The sequence below is a fragment of the Colias croceus genome, chromosome 14 (assembly GCF_905220415.1).
Source record: "Colias croceus chromosome 14, ilColCroc2.1".
NCBI classification, from domain to species: Eukaryota; Metazoa; Arthropoda; class Insecta; order Lepidoptera; family Pieridae; genus Colias; species Colias croceus.
In genome coordinates, this window is record NC_059550.1 from 9,196,010 (window position 1) to 9,222,322 (window position 26,313).

The 26,313-nt window shown below is 32.2% G+C and overlaps 1 protein-coding gene across 1 annotated transcript; it reads left to right on the forward strand.

Annotated features, from left to right (window-relative positions):
* Positions 1-923: 923 nt before the first annotated feature.
* LOC123697376 lies at positions 924-25,028 on the forward strand. Its single transcript, XM_045643866.1, has 6 exons — positions 924-969; positions 16,431-16,587; positions 17,625-17,701; positions 19,149-19,280; positions 23,854-23,920; positions 24,804-25,028. Exons 1-6 carry the CDS (start codon positions 924-926, stop codon positions 24,898-24,900), a joined length of 576 nt encoding a protein of 191 aa, XP_045499822.1. The 3' UTR covers positions 24,901-25,028.
* The last annotated feature ends 1,285 nt before the right edge of the window (positions 25,029-26,313 follow it).

Sequence of the window (26,313 nt, forward strand, 5' to 3'; positions counted from 1 at the left end):
AAAAATAAATACATTAATTACACAGAATACTTACCTTATATTATAATTTCATTTCATGTTTTATATAAAAAGTTACTTTCTGTAGCTTATTATCACAGTAAAATAAAAAATAAAAATTATTCTTTAATCAATTAAAAAATCGGTCTAACTCAAGTATTAAAATAGGATAAACGACGTTGACAACATAATTAAGTTTAAGCGTAGGGTGCACACTTGCAATTTCATAGCGGTTCTACAAATGGTATTAATTTTCATTTGTTCTAGTGGCTGTTAGTCGCCATGTTGTTTTTATTTATTTAGCAACCACCATCCATCGTATGAAGCAATACATTTCCTAGATCGGTCCGTAATTTTATATGTAATTGCCTGCTTTTTTTGCTTTTGTTGTTTCTTTCAGATTTTTTATAAGTACCTAAATAACAAAATCACACACGATGCGACAAATTTTTTCGTTTAAAAAAAGAACCATAGATACAATGCATGTCAAATATTTTAATTAGTGGACTGAACTTTTAGATCAATTTTTCTCTTTGTTGTTCAATTGAAAAAAAAAATTACATACTACTTAGGTATTTTTTAAATAAAGTCGAAACCCAATTTCACAAATTATTACATTTATTACGAATAATCCTCCTAATTTTATCACCATCTAGCCTAATTCAAGACGTAAATGTTTAATTTCTTACACAATCACAACACTTTACGTGAAAACTTTCACAAAACTTATCCTTGTTGACATTTAATTTGAATGACTAAGCTTATTGAGAATTAATCGCTTTATAAATACCAAACATGAATACCTTACAACCAAAGAGAGCATCAGCATTTTTTTAACACCAACGCACCCTTTCGCAAGCCGATGGGCGGACCATCCCTTGTAAAAGGCGGGAACGCACAGTTCGCGCGGCATTCGAGTGGCAAAAATGACACCGTATACAGTCTCCCTAATCTTCGCGCTTTTGCTGGCTGGTAAGTTTGACAGAAGTTTTTTTTCTTTAACTTTTTTTTAAATTATTCGCGCGCTGGCTGGATGTTTCTTGTGACGATTTAGGAAAGGTTTTAGGGCGGGAAAATATTTAATGTCTTTTTTAAATTTTATATTTGATGAAATACAGACTCTCAATGGGTACAAAAATATAGTAGGCATCTAGTTCGTGTTTAACTGTGCATTTAATCTGTATTATACTTACTTATCTGGATCCATCGCTTGAATTTAGTTCAAAATTTTATGGAGAGAAAACTTTTTAATCTCGTTTATTTTAATTCACGGCAATTTAATATAATGAGCCTATAAATTTAAATAATATAAATAAATTCTATAAATTATCATCTCAATTAAAGGAACGTGATTATTCCATGATTACCTTATTGTATGAAATTAAGACTATAGGTACGTACCTATACTACAGTCCACTAAATATAATATATTTTTTAAGCTGGAACGACGTTATATTCCTAAATTTGATAAAAGAATAAAGAATTATAATTTATGCATTTTAGAGCATTAAGTAAACGTTTTGAAAATATAACTTTTTTACATATTATTATCTTTTCAACTTATTAATGAATCCCATAGTTACCTAAATAATAAAATATTTAAGATATATTTTATAATGATAGCTAAATAATTATAAATCAGATTTTCAGATATAAGCTAGATATACTAAATCGAGATATAGTATCAGAATTAATATACCTATATATATGTAGTTGTAACATCTGCGATGTAGGTTGTAACTTGTAACTTGTATCCAACCATTCAACCAAGAATTATATTGTGGTACCTAATCAGACAAAACATTTAATAAGAACCAATTATATTTTTTTTAATAAATAATAATAGCATAATTACCTACATATACAAAAACATATGCAATATATTACTTAATGCGTGAAAAGCATATCTATTACATTTTTTTATATTCGAATAGCTTAAAAAGTTTCTAGCCCGTACTATAGTGCCTACACTTGTGCTCGTAAACCTGCAATATCATCAAAAAGGATAATCGAAGAAAGCGTACAAAATTTTGTCTATCACATACTTAATATCATAAAGTAACTCAAGTCCTAAAAGAAATTCAAGTATTTTTTAACCTCTTCAATTAAAAAACCCTCGTAGCGAACCGGGGTTGCTTCTTACATGAAAAATTAATTTCCAAAAACATATCAAATGGTTTAAGGCTTGGATACATTATTAATTAATATCAAATTCCCTATTTTTAATCCTTTACATGTTTTTATGCAAGGATAAATAAATTTTATAAGGAAGAAGGTTTATTTTATAAGGAACTCGACAACACTGTTTTAAATGTTTTAAGGCTGTTCAAATTAAAAACAACTATCAAATTTCAGACAATTAACTCTATTTCAAACTTGAAAATATTTAAGTATGTAAACGCGTAAACTGTTCAGCAAAGGAACCCAAAATTAAGTGCTAATATAGTATTTTAATAGCAATTAACTGTACCTATATATTACAGATAGTTATTACAATTCGTTAATTAGTTAATTGTAAGTAGTTAACGATAAGAGCTTTCATACGCTTCATGGAAAAATATTATTAGCATTCCCACTTGTTTTTCCAAATAATGGCAATTTTTAAACCAATTTTCTCAAAAATGTTGATTTCTCTCAAACAATAATGGTATTCATTCATTTATTCATTCATTCAAGAAGTAAAATTATTTTGGCTTTTTGAAAACCTTACTAAATAATTTCCTTCATTTTGCAAGTTAAAAATGCCGCGTTATAGAACTGCTCCTGTATTTCTTAGTAACGAAAAAGTTAAACTTAATAAAAGAAATATAACTTATGAAATATTCCTGTAACAAGCCGAGTTGCATTCTAACAACGCAACGATGTACCTATTAAAAATATAACAAACGATATACATATTGAAGGAAAATGAACGTACGTACAAAAATGTTTCTCATTTTTAGAAGTCAGTTAGTTTTGTATGATATTAAAATAATAAATGTATGACATCAATGTTTAAAGAAATGACCCACAAATATTTTGAGGAAATTCTTATAACCAATAGATTGCAGTAAAGAGTACAATTTTACCTTTACCACAGAATAAGTATCATATACTACGCCTAATAGTACTACACGCCTTTACTAACTAAACTTTTCCGACGATCTAAACAAATCTTTACTATAATATTAATTTTATTACATAACTAGCGGTCCGCCCCGGCTTCGCCCGTGGTACATATTCACGTTTTCTCTACATAAGAACCATCCTCGAACTTCAAGGAATATTATAAAAAAAGAATTAACGAAATCGTTTAAGCTGTTCTCAAGCGCTTACCAACACATTTTGGGATTCATTTTTATATTATAAGATTTAATCTTTACTATATTATAAAGCTGAAGAGTTTGTTTGTTTGTTTGAACACGCTAATCTCAGAAACTACTGGTCCGATTTGAAAAATTCTTTCGGTGTTAGATAGCCCAATTATCGAAGAAGGCTGTATTATATCATCACGCTAATACCAGCAGGAGTGGAGCTACGCGGGTGAAACCGCGGAGCGCAGCTAGTTAATCATAAGATACATTTCGTATTTGTAGCCCTTATATGACGTAATTATTTTTTAAGAAATGACCCACAAAGGATTTGTAGAAATTCTTTTTCCCATATTTTTATAATTTTTATACATATTTCAATGTATAATTGAAATATGTATAAAAAAATTAATAGAATTTAAACATAACTTACACCCTTTTTCCAACAATCTAATCTTTATTATAGTGTTTCTATGTAATAACCATTTGTAGTTCCCGCCCACCTGTTTGATTCATTAGTGGCGCTGGCGTTCCTATCGCATTAACGATTAATAATGAATGAATGAACAATCCGTATGGCACGTAATTAATGAATAAAAACCATTTGTGTCGTAGAAAACGAGCATTCGTTTCATTTTTACTTAATTGGGTTAAAGATATAATATTGAAATAACGTAAACAATGCAGTTTTCCAAAATTTTTCCTTTTTAATTTCATATGGTAGGGGTAGTACACTAAGGTAGTACATATAAGCTTCTTGGGTAGTACCAAGAAGCTTATATCTAATACACTGGAGATTGCACTATGACCAATAACTTGTAACAAGAAAATATGATCTAGAATGACGTCAGTCATGTTTTTTGTCTCTTTCTGTTGAATGACCACGCTGGTTTGTAAATTAAGGATTTTTCAAAATAGAAAAAACTAAAAATCATGGTCTATAAATAATAACGACAAAGGTATATTTTTAACAGTATTTATATTATAATATTATGGTCATACTTTATAGGTACATACAATTTTAATTGGTATAGAATGATAGTTTTAAACAACTTTTGGCTACAAAGCTTGGATATGAACCGATATATAGCATTAGCATCCTTTGTAAATAGAGGAAAGTTGTGATTTGCATCAGATGCTGTTTACCAAATTGTAAGCTACTCAGATCTTCTTTTGAAACGCGTTGCTTCGACTGGTCAATTTCAAGCCAAAATCATCAAAGAAAAACTGTTTAGCGGCCTTGCACAAATTTCAGCTAACTTTACAAAGTTTATTTTTCAAAAGGTATTTTTTTCTGGGTCGTAATCCTCAGTAACCTTGATGGGCACATATATTTCTTTTTATTTTACTTTTTGGAAAGCTGAAATACGTAAAACAAAAAAATATAAGGTAAGTTAAAAAAGTATAAATTTCAATGTAAAAACGAACAATCTTATAACTACATGTGAGTGCAATACCGATGTCGTGTGTTGTTTCATTACTAGTAACAATCTTTAAAATGGTGTTCTAAATTTTCATCATAATATTGTTATTACAATATATTCTCCTCGCTATCCATAAAAACTCGTCATCATGGTTACCTTACTTGTTAAATTTGTTTATTGAAAACTTGTTGAAAAATGATAAAGTATTGGGAAAATAACAAATTTAACATGACTGCTTACTAAAATGATGCTAAATTAGACAATTTTTGCCATTGAAATGATTCTAAACAGGTAAATGCAGGAGTATTGAGGAATATTGTAAATAACGTAAATATACACTTGCCTGTGAAATTCTATGCCAGAATTCGGTGTCCAAACGCTTCTGCAATTTTGCACAATACAATGCATTCTTTATATTCGGAAAATATTCATTAAATAAGCAACAATATTAACTTAAATATTCGAAGCGACGCAATTTTTTTGACACACATGCCATATTGACAAAGTGAGAGTTGCTACAATTTTATTATGGTGACTACCCATAATCAGGGAGTATCGCTTTTTAATAATTGGTTCAGATACTTATTTTATTTAGCATAAATAATAATTGTTTCATCCAACAATGCTTCTGAATGACGTTTTTGGCAATTTATCAACAAACTCATGTACAAAAACTAACCTTTTGCACAGAATATTACAGCATACATAGTAGCCTTGGGAAAACTTCGTATTAACAGTGGCAATACCAAGTTAGGTGTGAAAGTGATAAAAAACATGAACTGGGCAATATTTTCTTGTTACACGTCAATGTTCATACCGAAATCTCCAGTGTATTAGATATAAGCTTCTTGGGTAGTACAAATATTTATGCCCTGTTTATATGTCATTTTCAGTCAAAAACAAAGAAAAAGTTTTACGTAGATAGAGTTTTTATTCTCGCTTTAATAAATAGTCAAAGAATAGTTACAAAAAATATGTTCTCATGAAAGAGTGACGGAAGACTTAAAATAAAATTAAAAAAATAACATTTATTTTACACGTAAGTAGCATTTAGGTTCAGAAGGTAGTTTCAGTTTAGCAAAGAATAAATTTTACCTAGAGCTGACAGTAAACTGTGTCTAGTTTAACTTTAAAATACAATAGGAATCATCATTAGGTATGCTTTTCCAATCGTTTCTGTAGATTTTTAGATTTGACTAAATATTTGAGTGTTTAAACGAATTGATTCTATAGGTAACTTATATTGACTTATGCGTCCGATGACATCAGAAATAGGACTAAAATCATTGAGCAAAATTTATCTAAGTAAAAAATACCAAAACATAAAGTTCATATCTTATCTGTAGTTTAGTAAAAGTCCAGAAAATTATTATTTATATCTCACATTAACTAGCTGTAAACTCCCTTTACAACCATATGTGTATTAAGTCCTCATAAAACACTTTTATGACGCGACTGTTCCGACTAACGATATCATGTTTTACATTACACGACACGATAACGACATATCGTGTAGTTATGTCGTGGGAGGTACTTATTTTGCTATTAAAAAAATTATCGTCCGTGGGACGAATCCTTTTTTATTAAATTAAATGTAGTTTTCAGAAATAAATAGCTTAACACATTAATGTTCTATTATATATGTAATTTTGTATGTATTGGTAATTGGTTCACACAATAAATACCTACGATGGGATAAATTATTTTATCCAAAAGTGCGGGAACGAAGCACATAAGTATGTTATCATATCCTTACTAATATTATAAATGCGAAAGTAACTCTGTCTGTCTGTCTGTCTGTTACTCAATCACGCCTAAACTACTAAACCAATTTGCATGAAATTTGGTATGGAGATATTTTGATACCCGAGAAAGGACATAGCCTACCTTTTATTGCGAAATATGTACCACGGGCGAAGCCGGGGCGGACCTCTAGTTTACTATAAATGCTCTAATTTTTAAAAGAGCTTCTATTTTTCTCCGAATTACTGAATTAGTATCGTGCAAAAGCACATCCTGTGACCTGTCATATATTATTTTATATTCTACATCTTTTGAAAAAAACTTTATCAGGAGAATATTTTTGTTCTATATTCATATAATAATAAATCGTTTACTCATTTTTTCATTAAATTATTAGATAGTTTCAACACTTTTTTATGAGTCTTAATAAAAATGTTCGCGTAATTTTCTGTCATGTGAAAAAAATAATCATAAATATTACATTTACACCTAAAACAAAATAAAATCTGTTCTTTTATTTATTTTTATTCAAAATAGTTAATTTCTTAAATTTACCTTAAATCCACGATTACGAGCCGTCAATAGCAAATTCATTAATATTTCATTCATTTCGTTCAAAAACATAAGTAATTACGTATTCAAATTAAATAGGTAAATATTTAATTATTATAATCTGTAGTCACCGAAAAAGCTCACATATAACGCTGAAAACTGTATGACAAAATAAGGTACATACATATTATGTTACTGTTAACTTTTTTAGACAAAAATATGTAGGTGACGTGTCATCACAGTGCTTTAAAAGCACCAATGATAGATGAATATGATTATATTTGATAAGAGCAGTAGAAAAAAAATATTTTTAAGTCTCAGACGAGAAAAGGCAAATCTCTGAATGAACTAAAATTATTCACGCACTCAACGTAACTTACGTAGGCAGTTTTATTAATAAAAATTAAGTCCAATAACTACAAACAAGTGACAAACAACTGCAAACAACATACAAATACACGAATTTAGCACTATAAGAGGAAGAAAAAGAATATGGAGATACGAGTCAGCTGATTGGGACGAGATGCGTCACTTTTTTGCATCATATCCCTGGCGGCAAGTATGTTTCTCCTCCACCGACCCATCGAAAGTTGCAGATGATGTTACCGACGTTATCCGTCAGGGAATGGAATATTACATTCCATTCTCTGACGTTCTCGCGGTTGACAAAGCTAGACCATGGTTTAACAAGGAATGTAGGCAAGCTGATCATGTTAAACAGAACGCCTTCAAAGCATGGGTCGATGCTCGCACTCGCAAATTACCCGATGTTGGTGCAAAAAAGAGATCCTTCAATAGAGCGGCCAAGTCATGCAAAAAAGTTTTGAAAAAAGCTCGACATGATCATATCCGACGGACAGGTGAAAAGCTTGCAAAATATCCACCCGGTAGCAAAGCTTTTTGGTCTCTAGCAAAAGCTATTGAGTCTAACTTCTCTCAGTCTTCACTTCCACCACTCTTGAAACCCGACGGTAACCTGGCTCATACAGCAAAAGAGAAAGCCGATGTTCTGGCCTCACTGTTTGCTAATAATTCACATCTCGACGATACCAAATTAAGTCCACCGATAATACCCCACCGTGGCTCACACATGTCAAAAATTCGTATTACCAACAAAGAAGTATTAAAAATTATGCAAAATCTTGATGTGAATAAAGCCAGTGGGCCCGACGGGATTCCTGCAGTGGTTTTGAAGACCTGTGCACCCGAGTTGTCTCCTATTCTGACGCGCCTATTTCGCCTTTCCCTTTCGTCTGGAATTGTACCTAAGGCTTGGAAGCTTGCCAACGTGCAGCCAGTGCCTAAGAAGGGATGCCGTGCTGATCCGTGCAATTACCGTCCGATTTCAATCACGTCTTTACTATGTAAGATTATGGAACGTGCATTGAACTATCGACTTCTCGCGTACCTAGAGGCCAACGATCTACTGAACGATCGGCAATACGGTTTTCGCCCTAAAAGATCAACTGGCGACCTTCTAGTACACGCCACGCACCTATGGGGAGAAGCCATTGAGAACCATGGTGAAGCATTAGCTGTATCATTGGATATCTCGAAAGCCTTCGACAAGGTTTGGCACGAATCCCTTCTAAGCAAGCTCCCTTCCTACGGCTTACCTCCAGTCCTCACAGCTTGGATAGCCGACTTCTTGAGGGAACGATCTATTCGGGTAGTCATCGACGGCTGCTCGTCTAATCAATTGGCAATCAACGCCGGCGTACCTCAGGGGTCTGTTCTCTCCGCAACCCTCTTTCTGATACATATAAATGACCTTCTCCAATCAAACATCTTTGGGTATGCAGACGATTGTACGGTTGTGGAGAGATACCTATCAAATGCTCGTGCAACTAATGTTACCATCCAGAACGAGAGGGAGGCCATGGTGCAGCGAATAAACCAGACTCTACAAAAAGTATCTCAATGGGGAGATGCCAACTTAGTGAAGTTTAATGCTGCCAAAACACAGGCGTGTCTTTTTTCTGCCAAAAGGAGTCCCCTCACCTTAACTCCCTCTTTCCGCGGTGTGTCGATAGAACTAGCCGATAACTTAGAAATGCTTGGAGTTTCACTATCGCCAACCCTCAACTTTGGCCAGTTTATTACGTCCAAAGCTCAACTCGCAGCCAAAAAACTTGGCATACTAGCTAAGGTGCGGCAGTATTTCACATCTGAACAGCTTTTAACTCTTTATCAAGCTCAAGTTCGATCTTGTGTGGAATACTGCTGCCACCTCTGGGCAGGTACCGCCAAATGTCACCTCGATGTTCTGGAAGCTATGGAACGTCGCGCCAAGCGAATTATTGGAAACGACCGGCTATTCGAAAACCGGCTTCTGAGCCTTGGTCATCGCCGCAAAATCGCCAGTCTCTCAGTTTTTTATCGACTTCATTTCGGGGAATGTGCAACTGAATTACATGGCCTTATCCCAGCTTCCCCTTTTTTCCAAAGAACGTCCAGGCGCACGGCGGGATACCACCCTTACCTGGTAGAAATGCCGACTGCACGCACAGCACGCTTTGCGTCCTCCTTCTTAATGCGAGCTGCCAAAGAGTGGAATTCTCTGCCGGCGTCCGTCTTTCCAGAGAAGTATAACATGGGAATTTTCAAGAGACGAATTAACAGGCACTTTCTAGGCGGGCGTGACTTACCACCTTAGATCTCGTCACCACTTTCCATCAGGTGGGACTGGGGTCAAACGTCCGCCTATCTATGTATAAAAAAAAAAAAAAAAAAAAATACCATAAACATACGTCACATCGCGGTAACCATGGCAACTTGCTTATTTTAAGTTCAGTACACATCGATACTTCGATACTAATATTATAAATGCGAAAGTAACTCTGTCTGTCTGTCTGTTACTCAATCACGCCTAAACTACTGAACCAATTTGCATGAAATTTGGTATGAAGCTATTTTGATACCCGAGAAAGGACATAGGCTAGCTTTTATTGCGTCCTTACTTAATATTATAAATGCGAAAGTAACTCTGTCTGTCTGTCTGTCTGTTACTCAATCACGCCTAAACTACTAAACCAATTTGCATGAAATTTGGTATGGAGATATTTTGATACCCGAGAAAGGACATAGGCTACCTTTTATTGCGAAATATGTACCACGGGTGAAGCCGGGGCGGACCACTAGTTTGGTATAAAAATTCACGAATCCGCCCTACGTGGGCGGAGTCGTAATAACTTTTATAATCAACACTTTACTTAATCTAAACTTTTATAATACATAATCGTATTTCACAAACAATCACAATAGAATACAAAACTTCATTGCAACTGAATGTGGACAATTTTTATAATAACTTCCAATAACAGAAACCAATTTGAATATTTATAAGAGAATAATTTTTTGACGTAGGACGGTAGGAAATCGATCTATGGTTATTTTTAATATGGATAACTTTATATGTTGTGTTTTTATTGAACTGACTTATAAGCTTATTTATGGAAATGTTTTGTAGATAGTGTATAGTATATGTATAGTGTATTGGCTAAGATTATGATTGCAAAAAAGTTCGTATAACAAACAATATAAGAAAATTATCTCTATTTTCTTTCAACACGAGTATTTATACGGAAATATAATATGGAGTTGCTAATGCTTCATAATATCTTTTACATATTTATTTTCTTAAGAAGAAACCATTATCAATAAATCAAACTTGCTATATCTACAAGAAATAGCACTTCCAAACATATCTCAATTATATTTTGTTTAAAAAATATTGATATTAAAGCATATTAAAATTAAAGCTGCAAAATTCTATTAATAACTCATTCACGATTAATTAGAACTAATCATAACTAGACTGTCATAGAAAAAAATCATAAACGCAAAATGCAGAAAAGTACCGTCAGCAGAAGCAAGCAATTGTACAACAATACCATTGTCTTTTCAAAAACCCTGGATTTTTATCGCAAATGTATGAAGAAATAAAGCAAATTCATATGGCATCAGTATTCCAATGCTTTCTAGAATGTTCCTAGTAAAAGCGATTCAGAAAAATAAATATATTTGTTCGATTTTTGTGATATATTGTATCATCATAAAGTAGAGTGGGATCTTATTCATGTGTACAGATAGCAAAAATATTTGGTGATATTATCATATTATATATTATATTGCTTTTCTAGTTAGCATCATAATTATACAATAGGTATTACAACAGGCAATAAGTACCTCATTCACGATTAATCTTAACAATTACAATACAATATTATGTTATCCTAAAGTGCATTTTAATTAAAAATACACAACGGAATATTATTTTCAATTACAGCTCTACATTCGTAAATGAAGAACATCAAAAATTACAATCCATACTTACTAATATTATAAATGCGAAAGTCACTCTGTCTGTCTGTCTGTTACTCAATCACGCCTTAACTACTGAACCAATTTGCATGAAATTTTAATAATTAATTAGTAGAGATATTTTGATACCCGAGAAAGGATAGGTTTTATCCCGGAAATCCCACGGGAACGGGAACTATGCGGGTTTTTCTTTGACTGCGCGGGCGATGCCACGGCTGGAAAGCAAGCAATATATAATTTTTAAACTCTGATTAAATATTATCAGCAATATTGTACGGAAAATTTTGACAACTAAAATCTTAATCAGAAAATTAAATCCATCGAGAAATATAATCTAACAGTATTCGAAAACGTTACAACAAGCATAATATTGTTATCACAGATAAATAACTAAATTCAGTAAGTCACAAGGTGACTTCCAAAATGCCTGTTGATCCCCTAAACTATGAATTAACATAAATTATTTTCCTTTAAAACATGCTACGTCATCTAATCTATTCAATCCTTTAACACCACAAAATAAACGTACAGACAACATAATGCCTCATTTAATATGAAATATTCTAAGTTCAATATCTTTATTAGTTTGACATTATCTTCGATGGCTTTCTAGACGCACAAGTTTGAATTAGGTGATAGCAATTGATCAGATTTCACTTTAAGTTTGATTTAAATACAATTATGAAAGATTTTTACAAACAATGGTAGCATCAGGTAGCATACAGTAATCTATACTAATATTATAAAGCTGAAGAGTTTGTTTGTTTGTTTGTTTGTTTGAACGCACTAATCTCGGGAACTACTGGTCCGATTTGAAAAATTCTTTCGTTGTTAGATAGCCCATTTATCGAGGAAGGTTATAGGCTATATTTCATCACGCTACGGGCAACAGGAGTGGAGCCACGGGGGTGAAACCGCGCGGAGCAGCTAGTCAGTTAGGTATATATTTAACTTGCTGCTCCGTGCGGTTTCACCCCCGTGGCTCCTGTCCTGTTGGTCTAAGCGTGATGATATGGTAACAATTTTTTAAACGCAAAAATTAAAATTCAAGACATTTGTTGTGCTCAATACGTCAATTTTCAATCTTGCCGAAATCTCGTGAAATATTTAATAGCGCACTACAATCACCTAAGCCTGATAAAATATTCATTTTTCCAAGCAATAAATCACATAACTAGAGTGTCAAGTGAACAATTCAATCAAAATGTAATAGGAGCGTTGGGTTCAGGGACCCTTGTTATCGAGAAATCGGAAAAGCGCGCGTAAATTACTCGAAAAGGTCATAGACAATGCTAGTGACGTATGACTTTTTTCTTTATGGCAAGATGTGTGACTTTAAAAAAAGTTTCATATTGTTTCCGATACAGGCTTTTTGGATTTTGGTACAGATTATACAGGTATAGTCTTAACTCTTAATATACTGCGTAGATTTTTGATTGGACAGTTGGTTTTTCTTTGTAAGAGAGACTTCTAGATATACAAGCATCATATTAATAAATTTTCTTTTATATGTCACGTTCCAGGTTGTCATAAAGTGGAATTATGTTTATAACGGAGAAAATAAAACATCCCAAAGCGCTAGTCATACCACCACTTTATTCAATTACACATTTGTTGGTTTGGATGAAACTTTAATACAGCACTTTCTTCTGGAAAAAAGAGATTAAAAAGTTCCAATTTAAAATTTAATACAAAAAAACAGGCCGTTTAGAATAGCGTGCCATTATTTTTCATTTTAACCATTCCCTGAATGTATTATTTTGGAATTATACCGTATATGTTTGCTATCGTCCCCAAAGGGCCTGCGCTCTGTTTGACATCCGTTTAAAAGTCCACAAATTATAAAAGGTTTGTATGATATACGTGACCGTTTTATTGGAGAGACCGGTAGTTTATTATCTATATTTCAAAATAAAAACCAAGTAGGCACCTATAGCATAAGAAAATTTTCTTAACTTTACAAAATTTGAAACAAGCAACAAACAAAAAACTGGGTGCAATTTTTTATTTATCAAAACAGGCCAGTCATGTCATTGACGAAGAAAGTCATCAAAAACTTTAACACCGTGGAATCCACCCCACACTTGGCCAGCTTAATTGACTAACTTACACTGAAAAAGCTCTGTGTCCCTGCAGGCTGCACTGAAAAATAAATATTGTAGGTAAAAAAAATACCATCGAAAAATATGAAAAACAATAATTTACGTATGTAATTATAGAGATGAACCTTTGAAAGGCAGCTTACATGCTTTTCATTTAAAAATTACGCATAATTTCTTATTTTAAATGTCTTTTTACTACCTACATCATTAAAAATATCATCTTTTATAAGCTAATGCATATCCACTTAGCATAATCCCATATTAGCTTTGATTTCAATACGTATAAAAATACGAACTGCTGTAATAAGGAAGAGCTTTTTGCAAGCTTACGGTTATAAATTGAATATTAAACTTATATGGATAATATGAAAAAGAACGTAATGTCGGATGCAAACCGATATAATATCCGTTTTAATAATAATACAGAAATAAACTATAATGGAAGACATTATGTATGCAATTAGTCGCGGTTTATTTTTAACCGACTTCATTATATTAGAATGTTATTTTTGCTCTTTAATATATTTTCAGTGGGAAGATAGATAATATCATAGAAAGTTACTATGATGAAACTAAAGCTCTAATTATACAGCACTAAAATTCGTGTACTATTTTTACAAATTTATCATGGGTTATGAAACTTTAGGACAGGTTATGAAAATTCTATTTTTTAATCATCAGCTTACAATTGTTGTTATCTAATCATATTGGTAAATATCAAGTAATAAAAAGTTTTATACAAGGTGTAACATAAAAAATCTGAAATATATCATTCCGTTTCTGTTGCGTGAAATTTTGGGAAATACATCCATATTTACTCTAAAACAATTCTAAAACACTTGTCAATAAAAGACATCTGTAAATTGGTTCTCATAATTAGATCAATTAATTTCGATTTGTTCTCAAAAGGTCAGTTTATACAAAACGCGGAAAAAGCTTTTTATAATTAAATTGAAACAGGATAAAGGCTTCCCTTGATATTACTAAACAAACATAATAAAACACAAGAGATTAATTTTGCCACGTGGAAATTGATGTGAAGTTACTATGAAATTAGTTTCATGTTTTTCCGCTTATCATTGTGACTTGTGTTCTGCTTTATTCTTAACTAGCTTTGTGTTCTTGGCTAAGTGAGTAGTTAATCGCGAACATACAGACAGTGTTGTGCAGAATTGTGTTTAACAATATGTACTTACAGATAGAAAAGTAATCAAAGTTATCTTAAAAGTAATAAAAGATGTTTCTATTATATCTCCTTGGTACAGTTGTTAACTCGTGAGCATAGAACCGAGAGGTCTGGGGTTTTATTTCCATTGGGGCTAAAGGAGAAAAATGTATCATTGTACTTGTAGCACAGACGAATATTAATTACCTACTTGTCAAATAAAAAGAAAATCTATCAGTGAAACTATTAGGAAACAGATGAATGCGTCTGTCTGATTCCCATAAGAAGGTACGGGATTTTCTTTTTAAATTTTTAGTTGAAAACCGTTCACAGGATTTGATTAATCTATTAAAGAAGAACTCAACATCTTGTCTTAGGACAGGGGTATAAAATCATCATTCATTCTTTAGATGTTGCCAGTCATATAAAATAATAAGATGTTTAATAAAATTTTTAAGCTATTGCATAGCTTCTATCGCGGGCCTTGAGCTCGGGGACCGAATCGAGAAATTCCGTAACGAAAAAAGCTCACGCTCCCCACTCCGACGGGCGAAATGTGACTTGAAGGCAAAGCATGCAATTACCGCGGCAGTCCCCGAGTGCCACACGTCGTTTTTTAACATACAAAAAAACTCTACAACAATTACTAAATTAATAATTAGATTCTTCAACGTTTTGTTGTTTTTGGGAACATAAGGCTGGTAAATATGATCCATTGGTCTGATTTCCTTCAAAGATATTTGATAAGAACATTTTTTAAATGAAATAACGCCCACCTTAATTTCATTGAAGTTATAAACAGGATTAATTCATGAATTATAGAGAGCTTGAATAAAAGTTGAGCGTCCCAGAGGTGTTGTAACGTGTAGGGATAAAATGAACAGTTTCATTGTGGATAATAAAATACACGAATTATAAAACTCATTATTTGCTTTGAGAGACCGAGATTTGTAAAGCTTTAATTTTTATTTGTTTAAATTGTAGATAAGCACAGATAATGTAATAATGTATTTATTTCAAAGAAAAACTCGCATAGTTCCCGTTCCCATGGAATTTCCGGGATAAAACCTATCCTATATTACCTACTCGTGGATAATGTAGCTTTCGAATGGTGAAAGAATTTTGAAAATCGGTCCAGTAGTTTATGAGCCTATTCATTACAATCAAACAAGCAAAGTTTTCCTCTTTATAAAATTAGTGTAGATTAGTACCTACAGAAAACTCTTCTTAAATACTAGGTTATATATCAAATTAAAAAGTTTTAATGCATCTTTTTAAACCTTAAACGTAAATAGGATATTCCAAGACTGCAAGAACGCGATAACATATATTTTAATGAAATGTATTTATCCACACTGCATTTCTGCAGCAAAATAAATATCATGATTAGTTTCTATATATAAATACAAACACGTGGCCGGCTGTGAGTTGTGACTCGATCATTTATCTTTTACGTGGACGTGTGCTCAATAGAAAACAAACAAACATTCATGAAGTACATCCAATAAGAATGGGGAATAAAACTTTTCTTTGGAGTCTATAATAACGATTGTCGATTTAAAAAGCAAACGTTGCAATTACTTTGTTTTTAAAAGAAATTCATAGGCTTTCTTTTTTTGGTAGTTTCTGTACAACTCTACTTATATAAAATTGTCAATAAAATGTTAAACTTGGCTGTATTGAAATGAAGTCTCTACTAAAGTAAATTAATCAGTACAAATCAACGAAAAATCAGATATGGATACTTTTTATCTGGCAAATACATGCTGCGTGCCGAATTAAAATACACCCATTTGTTTAAATTTAAATTAAATTATTAAATCTTTTTCCCTAGGCGCCCTAGCCCAGACAAAGGATCTCAGGCCTCACGGTCTGGACCTCATCCGCCTCCTCACGGAGAAGCCATGGCTCATCCGCAGACCAGAACAGAATATCGGCTACCGTGTCAACGAAATTGACTGGAACGATGTTAGAAATGACGATGAACTGAGGTAAGATCTATTCATTTATTTTTTTATATTGGTAAATACAATTTTAATCTATTACATATAACATTAATAATGTTTAGATTTAATTACAATTTACAATTGATAAGTTTTTCTTGAGTGTGATTACGGTAGTATGCTCTACACTATTATGCGACTACGCTCGAGCTCGCTGGAAACTGATATAAACATCGGGATAAATAATATTATATAATATAGATTACTAGCTGTGCCCTGCTGTTTTACCCGCAGTGCTCCACTCCTGTTGGTCTTAGCGTGATGATATAGCCTTATAGCCTTCCTCGATAAATGGGCTATCTAACAACGAAAGAATTTTTCAAATCGCACGTCGTTCCTGAGATTAGCGCGTTCAAACAAATAAACTCTTCAGCTTTATAATATTAATGTATATGAAATTTTACTCTCAACGCGCCTAAAGTGAGTAGTTTCATTTCAAAAGTCGTTAAATTTTATGATGGTGTATTATTTTGGCTAATGTCTTGATACTTGATAGGTACCTATATTAGATACATTGTTCGTTTTAACTGTGCTGAAACACGAAGCAACCTCGTTTCCGTGATAAATCGTAAGGTAGGTATACAGTACTGGTACCAGCAGTGGAATATTTTTGAAGTGAAACTCCTTTAGGCGAAATGAGGGTAAAATTTTATGGCAATGCCGTCACGTCATGGACTGACCTTTTTGGTATCTATGAATCTTGCCAAAGCAGTTTCATTTCTGACACATTGCTCGGCACAGACGCTCTTTTTTAGGGTTCCCTACCGAAACGGTATAACGGGACCCTATTACTGAGACTTCGTTGTCTGTCTGTCTGTCTCCAGGCTGTATCTCATTATATAGGTAAATATATCGCTATAACAACAAATACTAAAAATTAAAAATATATAAGGGCCCCCCCTTTACTACCCCCCGGTAGTACGGAACCCTTCGTGCGCGAGTCGGACTCGCACTTGGACTGTTTTTTTTTTCACAATTGTGTTAGTTTTGCTTATTATTCTAAACGTATTTCACATTGTTAACAGGGCGATGTCGGAGAAGCGGTCAGCGGTAGCGACAGCGCTGAACGGCCGCCGCCGCCGCCAGCCGACGCCCGCCCTCGGTAAGGCCGTCACGCCGTATGTCGGCGTCGGTAAGCAAGCGTCGGTGCGGCAGGATCACTGTCATACACAATAACATGATATACGTCATACCTATAAATGATTAAGATTGAAGCAAATTTTCCAAAAATGCAGCCACTATAGATATTACCACTGTTTATGCCAGATAGTTGGTATTACATGGTCGTCTGTTCGTCGTCGTATGGTTGGTATTATGTGGTATTATATCAAGAACTTTTTGTTTGTTAAATACATGACATATTAATCCGCCCGTAAAACAAATGACATGAAGCTGGTGTTAATAAAAAATGTATTTTTGCATTTGAAATATAATTGCAAAAGGCAGAGCATTATGTACCTAATATTGGCTTGAAAGTGAATTAGGTTTAATATATCAGCATTTTCTCAAACAAGAAGACGCCACTATCAATTTAACTTGAGTCTTTCAAACGTAAATAGACAAAGACAACTCAGAAGCTTTCCTGAATTCTTGAAATCTAACAATGCCGAAGACAGCTCAAATGTCCAATGGACGTCTAAGGACATAGAAAACCTCTAGACGTTCCCAAATCATTATATTATACTCGAATATCCTGTTTCTCAGTACATTTTCTAATGACGTTTTGACCGGGAACTCTGCCTTTGTAACATCACACCGCTCTGCTAGTTTCTACTTCAGATTTCAGAACCGTACTGGAATTTCGAATGCAATTTATTGATTTCGAGTCTTGTTTTGCTGTTTTAGGGTTTAGTTTACACTAACTATGTACTTGTTCTAATACATATTGAAGATGAACTTTTAGAAATAATCGGAGACTAGTTTTAGTGAACTTTCAAAAGATGAAACGATTGTTGATTCGTTTATCGAGGTTTAATGCGTCAGTTATTTAAATTGGTTCTAATACATTTTTATAAAAATAATAATTATGCCAATTTAATTTTATTTGATCGCTCTTAATTTTGTGCGACAACTCTATTATATTTAATTCCTATTAGTGAATATATTAACTAACTTTTTATTTAAATAAAAAAATGTTTTTTAAAGTATTTAACCTTAAATATGATGAAAAATGATAAAGCAGTTGGAATTAGGGATATGATGTAACATTTACAAAAATCTTACGACAAAATATTTCAATACATTAGTTTCTCTTTTTGTCTCAAAATTATTTGACTTTCAGAAAAAAGACACAAAGCCGTGATTATTTCAAAGTTCACGAAAATTTAGTTGTTCTTGCAAACTTTTCTTACAAAATTAAACATTATAAAATAAATTTATATCTTATTGTACTCTTATAGAATATATTTAACTGATGAATTAACCAGTAGAAACTCTATTGACTACTTTACATAAAACAAATTAATTTCAGAGATTAAAAAGCCCATAAAATACAATTTAGTTTTTCATATATCTCTCGGTCAAAACTACATACAAAACAATACTGACAGGTGTTCTGAACGACGTGGGCTCGTTCCTGGACTCCCTCCGCGATAACCTGGAGACCCTCGCTTCCCTCTCCCCGGAGCAGCGGTCCACGCTGTTCCAGGATCCACCCACTGTTGTACATGCGTCTTCTGTTGGTAAGTATTATTAGTAAATTATAGTATGAATTAGTAAGATTGTATTTGTATAAATTAGACCAGAGATTAAATAAGTTCGCCTAGATTAAAATTTAATTTTTAAATTATTCAGAGCAATGGTGGTAGGTATGATGATCAGGAGTCATGTCTAATATTCTCGTTTCACCTTCAAACAAAATTAATCCAAAGGTTAAATAAGTTAAGGATTAAATAAGTTCGCCTATATTAAGATTTAATTTTTAAATTATTCAGAGCAATGGTGGTATGATGATCAGGAGTCATGTCTAATATTCTCGTTTCACCTTCAAACAAAATTAATCCAAAGGTTCATCATTATTTATAATCCACACCTTCTAAAAATAACCTAAAATTACTGAAATTTCATTCCTTTATTTTTCACAAATTTGTAAATATGAAAACAACTCCCTATTCGTAAAGGCTCATTAACATAAAATGATTGACGTATTACGTACGTGTTGTCTGTATTCGCGATGAATCAAGGAAAAACCCATTGTCTTAAAAGGCGTACATTATAATCCCCTAAGGAAACGATGCTTTGTAAAATAATAATATGTAGGTTGTATACCTATAAAATATCTAATAGTCGTTAATGATACCGGCAGGAATACATACCTAGGTATATTATTTTGATGAGTTTTAAATACTAAATTAATAGCATAATATGTACGTAGGTGTATGTATTTTGTGAGTAAACATAGCATAGGTATGAATTACTACAATGAATGTTTTATAAATACCTACTCATTAAAGGTTCAGATTTCCTTTTATTCTGCTTAGAGCTGATTTTTCAATCCTTGGTAAATTTATTCATCGAATAACGTAAACTACCATTTCAAAAATGTATTGTAATTGTCCGTATTTTACAGTTTACAGGTGACATTTTAATATGTTCGTGTTATACTTTATTGGACGGATAAATTATTTTAACCAAGGATTGAAAAATCGGCTCTTAATTTATTTTCAATTTAGTTTTAAAAACGTAATTAAAAAATGAATATGTAGAGTCGTTATTCGTTGCTTACAGAGATCCCATTAAAGGGGCTGAGGCTGAGGAGTACCTATCTTCACTTCAGAATATAAAGTACTCTTAAAAAAATGTCTTAATTTTAGAATCATCTTTTCATGAGAAATTTCCCTAACATGTACCTACTTAAATTAAAAAAGAACAATAATATTGATTGATATTAACGAATAATCCATACTAATATTATAAATGCGAAAGTAACTCTGTCTGTCTGTCTGTCTGTTACTCAATCACGCCTAAACTACTGAACCAATTTGCATGAAATTTGGTATGGAGATATTTTGATACCCGAGAAAGGACATAGGCTACTTTTTATTGCGAAATATGTACCACGGGCGAAGCCGGGGCGACCGCTAGTACTATTATAAAAAGGCTATCCTTTAATAAATAATAAAAAAATATCCGTAAATTTAACACAGGATCAGTTATATATTTTATAACATCAAGTCAATCGGGAAAAATCGGCGGGCAATCGACAATCATCTTTTAAAGTTGTTTAAAATTCAAATTGTGTTATTGTTCCGACATAAATAATGCATACAATGTTGTGCATGCTGGTTTTCCCGCTTCCTTTATAACATAAGGATAGGAAGACCTTAACCGATCTAATTGACGAACGGACAAGGCTATAGGACTGTTTTATAAAGTATTCAAATATAATAAAATTTTACCTGTATAATATATTATTTTTGTTTTGATAAGGGAGTTTATGAATGCGATGTAATTTTATTTAAAACTAGCGGTCCGCCCCGGCTTCGCCCGTGGTACATATTTACGTTTTCTCTAAATAAGAACCATCCTCGTACTTCAAGGAATATAATAAAAAAAGAATTATCGAAATCGGTTCAGCCGTTCACACGTGATGCCGTGACAATACGAAACGGGTTTCATTTATATATATATACCTACTAGCTTACCGTCCGCGGCTTCGCCCGCTTTGTCTAAAACCGAATAAATTATATACTTAAACCTTCCTCTTGAATCACTCTATCTATTAAAAATCCCCATCAAAATCCGTTGCATATAGTTTTAAAGATTTAAGCAAACAAAGGGACATAGGGACAGAGAAAGCGACTTTGTTTTATACTATGTAGTGAAATAGATTATTTTTTATAAATTAAAATTTCAATTAAGATATAAATTAAGATTCAGTAAAGGGAAGCTTGCCCTTCGATACGATTATTACCACATATAATATAATACTATACTAATATTACGTACCTAGGTATACTTACCGTGATTTAAAAATTGAAAAAGTATTAAAAGAAAAAGTCATTAGATAGAGCATATATTACATGCTATGTTTGCTCTACTTTGTGTTTTATATGTTGTTTTATATTTAGAAAGAAAGAAAGAAACATTTATTTATCAGGGACAGCACAACACTCGCGGAAGAATTCCAACCAATACCCGCGGCCCCATCATTAAAGCGGCTCGACGGAACACAGTGGGGTTTTAGTCGGTAGGAATCCGACATAACCCACGGCTCCTTCCCCGGGGGCAGTGGGTATCTTTGGAAGATTTCCCCACTATTTAAAAAAAAAAAAAAAAAAAAGGGACAGCACAACACACACACATACACATACATAGACATAAAACATAAAACCGTAAAAGTTAAAAAAGAAAACACCACAACAAGGAATAGTAACAACAAAAGAGGCAAACACTTAAATTAGAACATTTACTGCAACAGTTACACCTTGAAGGTCCTTCCTATTGAAGACATCAGTTCGATGAACTGCGTATCATTCGCAATTGAATAGACCGGAAATATTAGCTTATAATAGATGTATAGAGTTTTTGAAGTGAACTCTACATTGGAAAATTTTAAGAACAGAGCCCGACGTCTGTGATTGAGTAAAAATACAGAAAAAACTGTTCTAGCTGAAAATCATTTATACAAAATATAAGATATCACATAGTATAAATAAAGTCACTTCCATGTCTAAGTTTGCTTAGAATTTAGATCTTTTACGGGCATTTTTGTATCTTCCCTATCTTAAAACCTTTTATTCTAACAAACCATTACGAATAAGTACTGAATACCTAGTTTTTTACATAAATAATAAATTTATTCACAGTAGTTTTTACTGTCTCTGTATGTTTCTTATAAAAATCTTATTAGCACCACTTTCGAGATTGTGTCGCTAAATTGACCTTTTCGGTTACTTTCTGCAATTACTTTGTAAATGAGAATTATTAGACTAACATTGCTTTCAATTATTTATACCTATTTAGAATTTATAGTCATTTATTTATGCATCTTGTAAATTATTAAATTTAATAAGAGAGAATAATTGGTAGGTACAATATAAATGTCACGAATTAGAATATTATTTTCCCCAATTGATGATGATTGATTTTTTTTTTTATTTCCTGTAAATTATTATATAAAAGTTAGTAAAAGGGCAATCAGCACTGCACCCCTTAATTATAAAGATGTTTCAAGTCTTAACTTTATGAGACATTGATTGATTCGCTCTTTATTAAATTTTATAAATGTCCGATAGGTAATTAGGGGTCATCATTGATTTTAAGGATTTCCTACTAAACGGATTATTTATAATTCATACCTAGACCGTAAAAATATACATTTATTAAGTATATTAATATAAGAGCCAGAGCCCAGAGCTCGTAAGCTTTTTGATTTCGACACAATTAACCGGACAGGCTGGTAATTAATCGTACAAAAATTAAAATAATTAAAAGCCTTTTTATAAATAAAATATTTCTTTTGAAAACAAATTACTTTTCTTTAGAATAATTAAGTGAAAAAGCAAATGCAAGGAAACCAAAGACACGTAACTATACTCGTCAGAGTTTAAAGTAGGTGACTCGTTATGAAACTTTCTCACAGACAGACGGCACGCTGACGCCTGATATAAAGTTTAATTAGTTAGTTTATCTGTCCATTTATAGTTTTGCAAAACATATATGAACTAATATTCTATATTAAATATCTAAAAAAACATTTTTCATTAGAAGATGCAAAATGTCACTGGATATGGCTGTGGCTGTAAACTCCAGATAATATTTCTATGTTTCTTTGAATTTGATGAAAATAATACATAGAAAAGATTATATGCTATGTTCTAATACTGAACAGCACTGAATAGGTACGAGTTTTCGTTTGCACTAAAGAATCACGAAAGAATGCTCTTGATCTAGCTCTATGTTGGTTCGATGTAAATGCACCGTTGTCTGTTAGAGACACGCGTTTCTGTCTTAAAAAGAAGGATGCAAAAAAATTACCATATTAAGGGCCGATTTTTCAATACTTATTATAAAACTTACCCGTGCAATAAAGTATTACCCGATAATATTAAAATGTCACCTGTAAACTGTCAAATACTGGCAATTAGAATACATTTCATAAATGGTAGTTTAATACGTTATTCTACGAATACGTTTTAACCAAGGATTGAAAAATCAGCCCTAAGAAACTAATATTCAAATACTTATAATTAAATAAGTTGTTACAGTGAGCATAATATAACACTTACTTATAATATATTACGTATTTCTTAGGCGGTGGTGGAAGCGGCATGAGGCGACTGCACGCGCTTCGTCCCCTACGTCCAACTGGTAATATCAGGTGCGCTATTTATCACCCAAACAATAATGAATAAACATACCTACATGACAGTATATTCAGCTTTTAAAAACAATTCATTAAACTTATCATTTCTTTCTCATAAATCGAAGTCATTAAAATATGACGTAATGCTTCTGCTAATGTGTATTGCTTCATCACGCAAACTACTGAGCAGATTTGGCTGAAATTGTCATTTTAGTTTTCAAATTAAAAGCTATGTACATAAAGAAATTAAAATTAATACTAAGCTAAGGCTATTAAATCATCATTCTTCGAATCTTAAGACTTCAGAGACTCTCCATTCAAGCAATACAGTCAAAATTCCTGGATTGAGGATTCCATAATTGTCTTTTGACCTTGCATTTTTTTACACTGGACCTTTAATACCTTTATCCTAAACAAACTGTTCCTAAAAATAACCTAGCAAAGTTAATTGCATTCCTCTCATAAATTAATTTTTATTGCCCTGGCTTTTTCCGAGAAATCAGATTAGGAACTAGAAATAATTGGTGTAAATTTCTGGGATATTGTCGCCAAAATAGTAATTGGCTCATCTTGTTAATAATTATGGAAAAAATAATTAATTATTATAATGATATCATTAGGAGCATAATAATAAAGTGTAAGTGTCGGCAACAAAACTCTAATAAGTACCTACTCTACACCTAGTAAAATTTTGTTCTAAGCATCTGACTAACCAATTTTCTGCTTACCATATCACATAAAACGATAAAATACGGAACACATTTTCATCCTAATTCATATTAGGTATAGATATTAATTATAGGTATCTAGAGCTTTTTGTAATGTTCCTAAAAACGAAATTCCCAGCTAAATGTAATTTGTATTGCATGTTGTACATCGACAACTAACCGTTGTACAGATCTTACAACCGCAGATCGGGTGCGGAGGCCTACGGAGTCTACCCGGGGGCGAACAGCCACGACCCAGGACTGCTGTGGACTGGGCTCGGCCGGTAGGCGGCTTAGGGCTCCGCTATGTGACTTGCAGACATGTTACTGTCTATAGCTGTAAAACGCTTTTTAAACGTATCCGAAACGACATGCACATTATTTTTCGTATAGTTTGTTGTTGAGTTCGTAAATGTATAAAAATATTTTTTTATAATTTAAATGTTGTTGTAATTATTGTAGCACAGATTCTATTTGTTTGTTTATAATATTGTTTATATTTGTTAAATTGTGTTATTTTAAATGTGATTTTTTTTATTGTATGAAAAGTTAATATAATTTGCTTAAAATATCAGGCTTGAAAATTGACTCGCGCCAAATCATAGTTAAATTTATCACATTGTGTGTGCGTAATTACTAAATACATATATTAAAAATGTAATTTTCCTGATAAAGCAATTTTAATTGTTGGTAATTTTTAAATACTATTTATGATCTAGATAGGTATTTATGAATATCATTGTCAAATTAACTTAGCTTTTAAGATAATATAAATACCACCATATATCATCGTACCATTTATTTGTATCATCTACATAATAAATTAATTACATACTTACTGTTTCTCAACCCATTTTTCACTTTTTACACGCACCAATAAAACTACTTCATTGATTTATTATGTTACAGGCATATTTAAAAGCTTTATTCATATTTCTTATGTTTTTTTCCAGTATCTTATACTTAATTCAAATTATATTATGACTTGTGCCATAGATTATCAAATCTTTGAATTAGTAAATACATAAGTACCTATAAATATTATTTTGAATGTTCAACTTACCTAAATATTATTTAGAATTCTAAGAAAACTTAAAAAGTATCTCTTATTACAGTTTATATTATATTCAAACAGTTTTCTCCATTCACAGATAAATTTACTTATTATTTATATAAGGTTCCTGCATTTATTATTAGTATAGAGATTAAGGCTGGTGTCCAATCATATTGTACATATTATTATATTGTCGTATTTATAAAACTGTTTCACTCAAACTATTGGCTTTTAAATAATTCTACTACATGTCGCATATTTATCGAATAAACACGATGTGAATGCTTTAATGTTTTATTTACTTATACCTACAGTGATCCAGCTATATGCTTATGGCTTACGCAAATAATTAACTTAAGAAAATTTTGTTTTACATGTAAGTAGTTGTATTAGACTATATTATACTCTGTGGTTGTGTTAAGTGCTTAATATTCGAAACAACTGAATCTGTTTATAAAAAAAATATATAAATTACTAATTGAAATACAGGGGAAAACACAGTTACTTTTCACATAGTTAGGTATTGTTTCACTTGTGACTCTTACGACGTTTTTTTACAAACTTAGCTCTACAAACATTCACATACATTAACATACGTTTTATAAACGTAAGTAAAAAATTTCAATGTCAAAATAACAAGACATCTT

Excerpts from the sequence above, each read along its gene's own strand:
- LOC123697376 (XM_045643866.1), top strand. The coding sequence starts at position 924 with ATGACACCGTATACAGTCTCCCTAATCTTCGCGCTTTTGCTGGCTG. Across the intron at positions 16,588-17,624 it reads AGAAATGACGATGAACTGAG|GGCGATGTCGGAGAAGCGGT; the intron begins GTAAGATCTATT and ends CATTGTTAACAG. Across the intron at positions 23,921-24,803 it reads CGTCCAACTGGTAATATCAG|ATCTTACAACCGCAGATCGG; the intron begins GTGCGCTATTTA and ends ACCGTTGTACAG.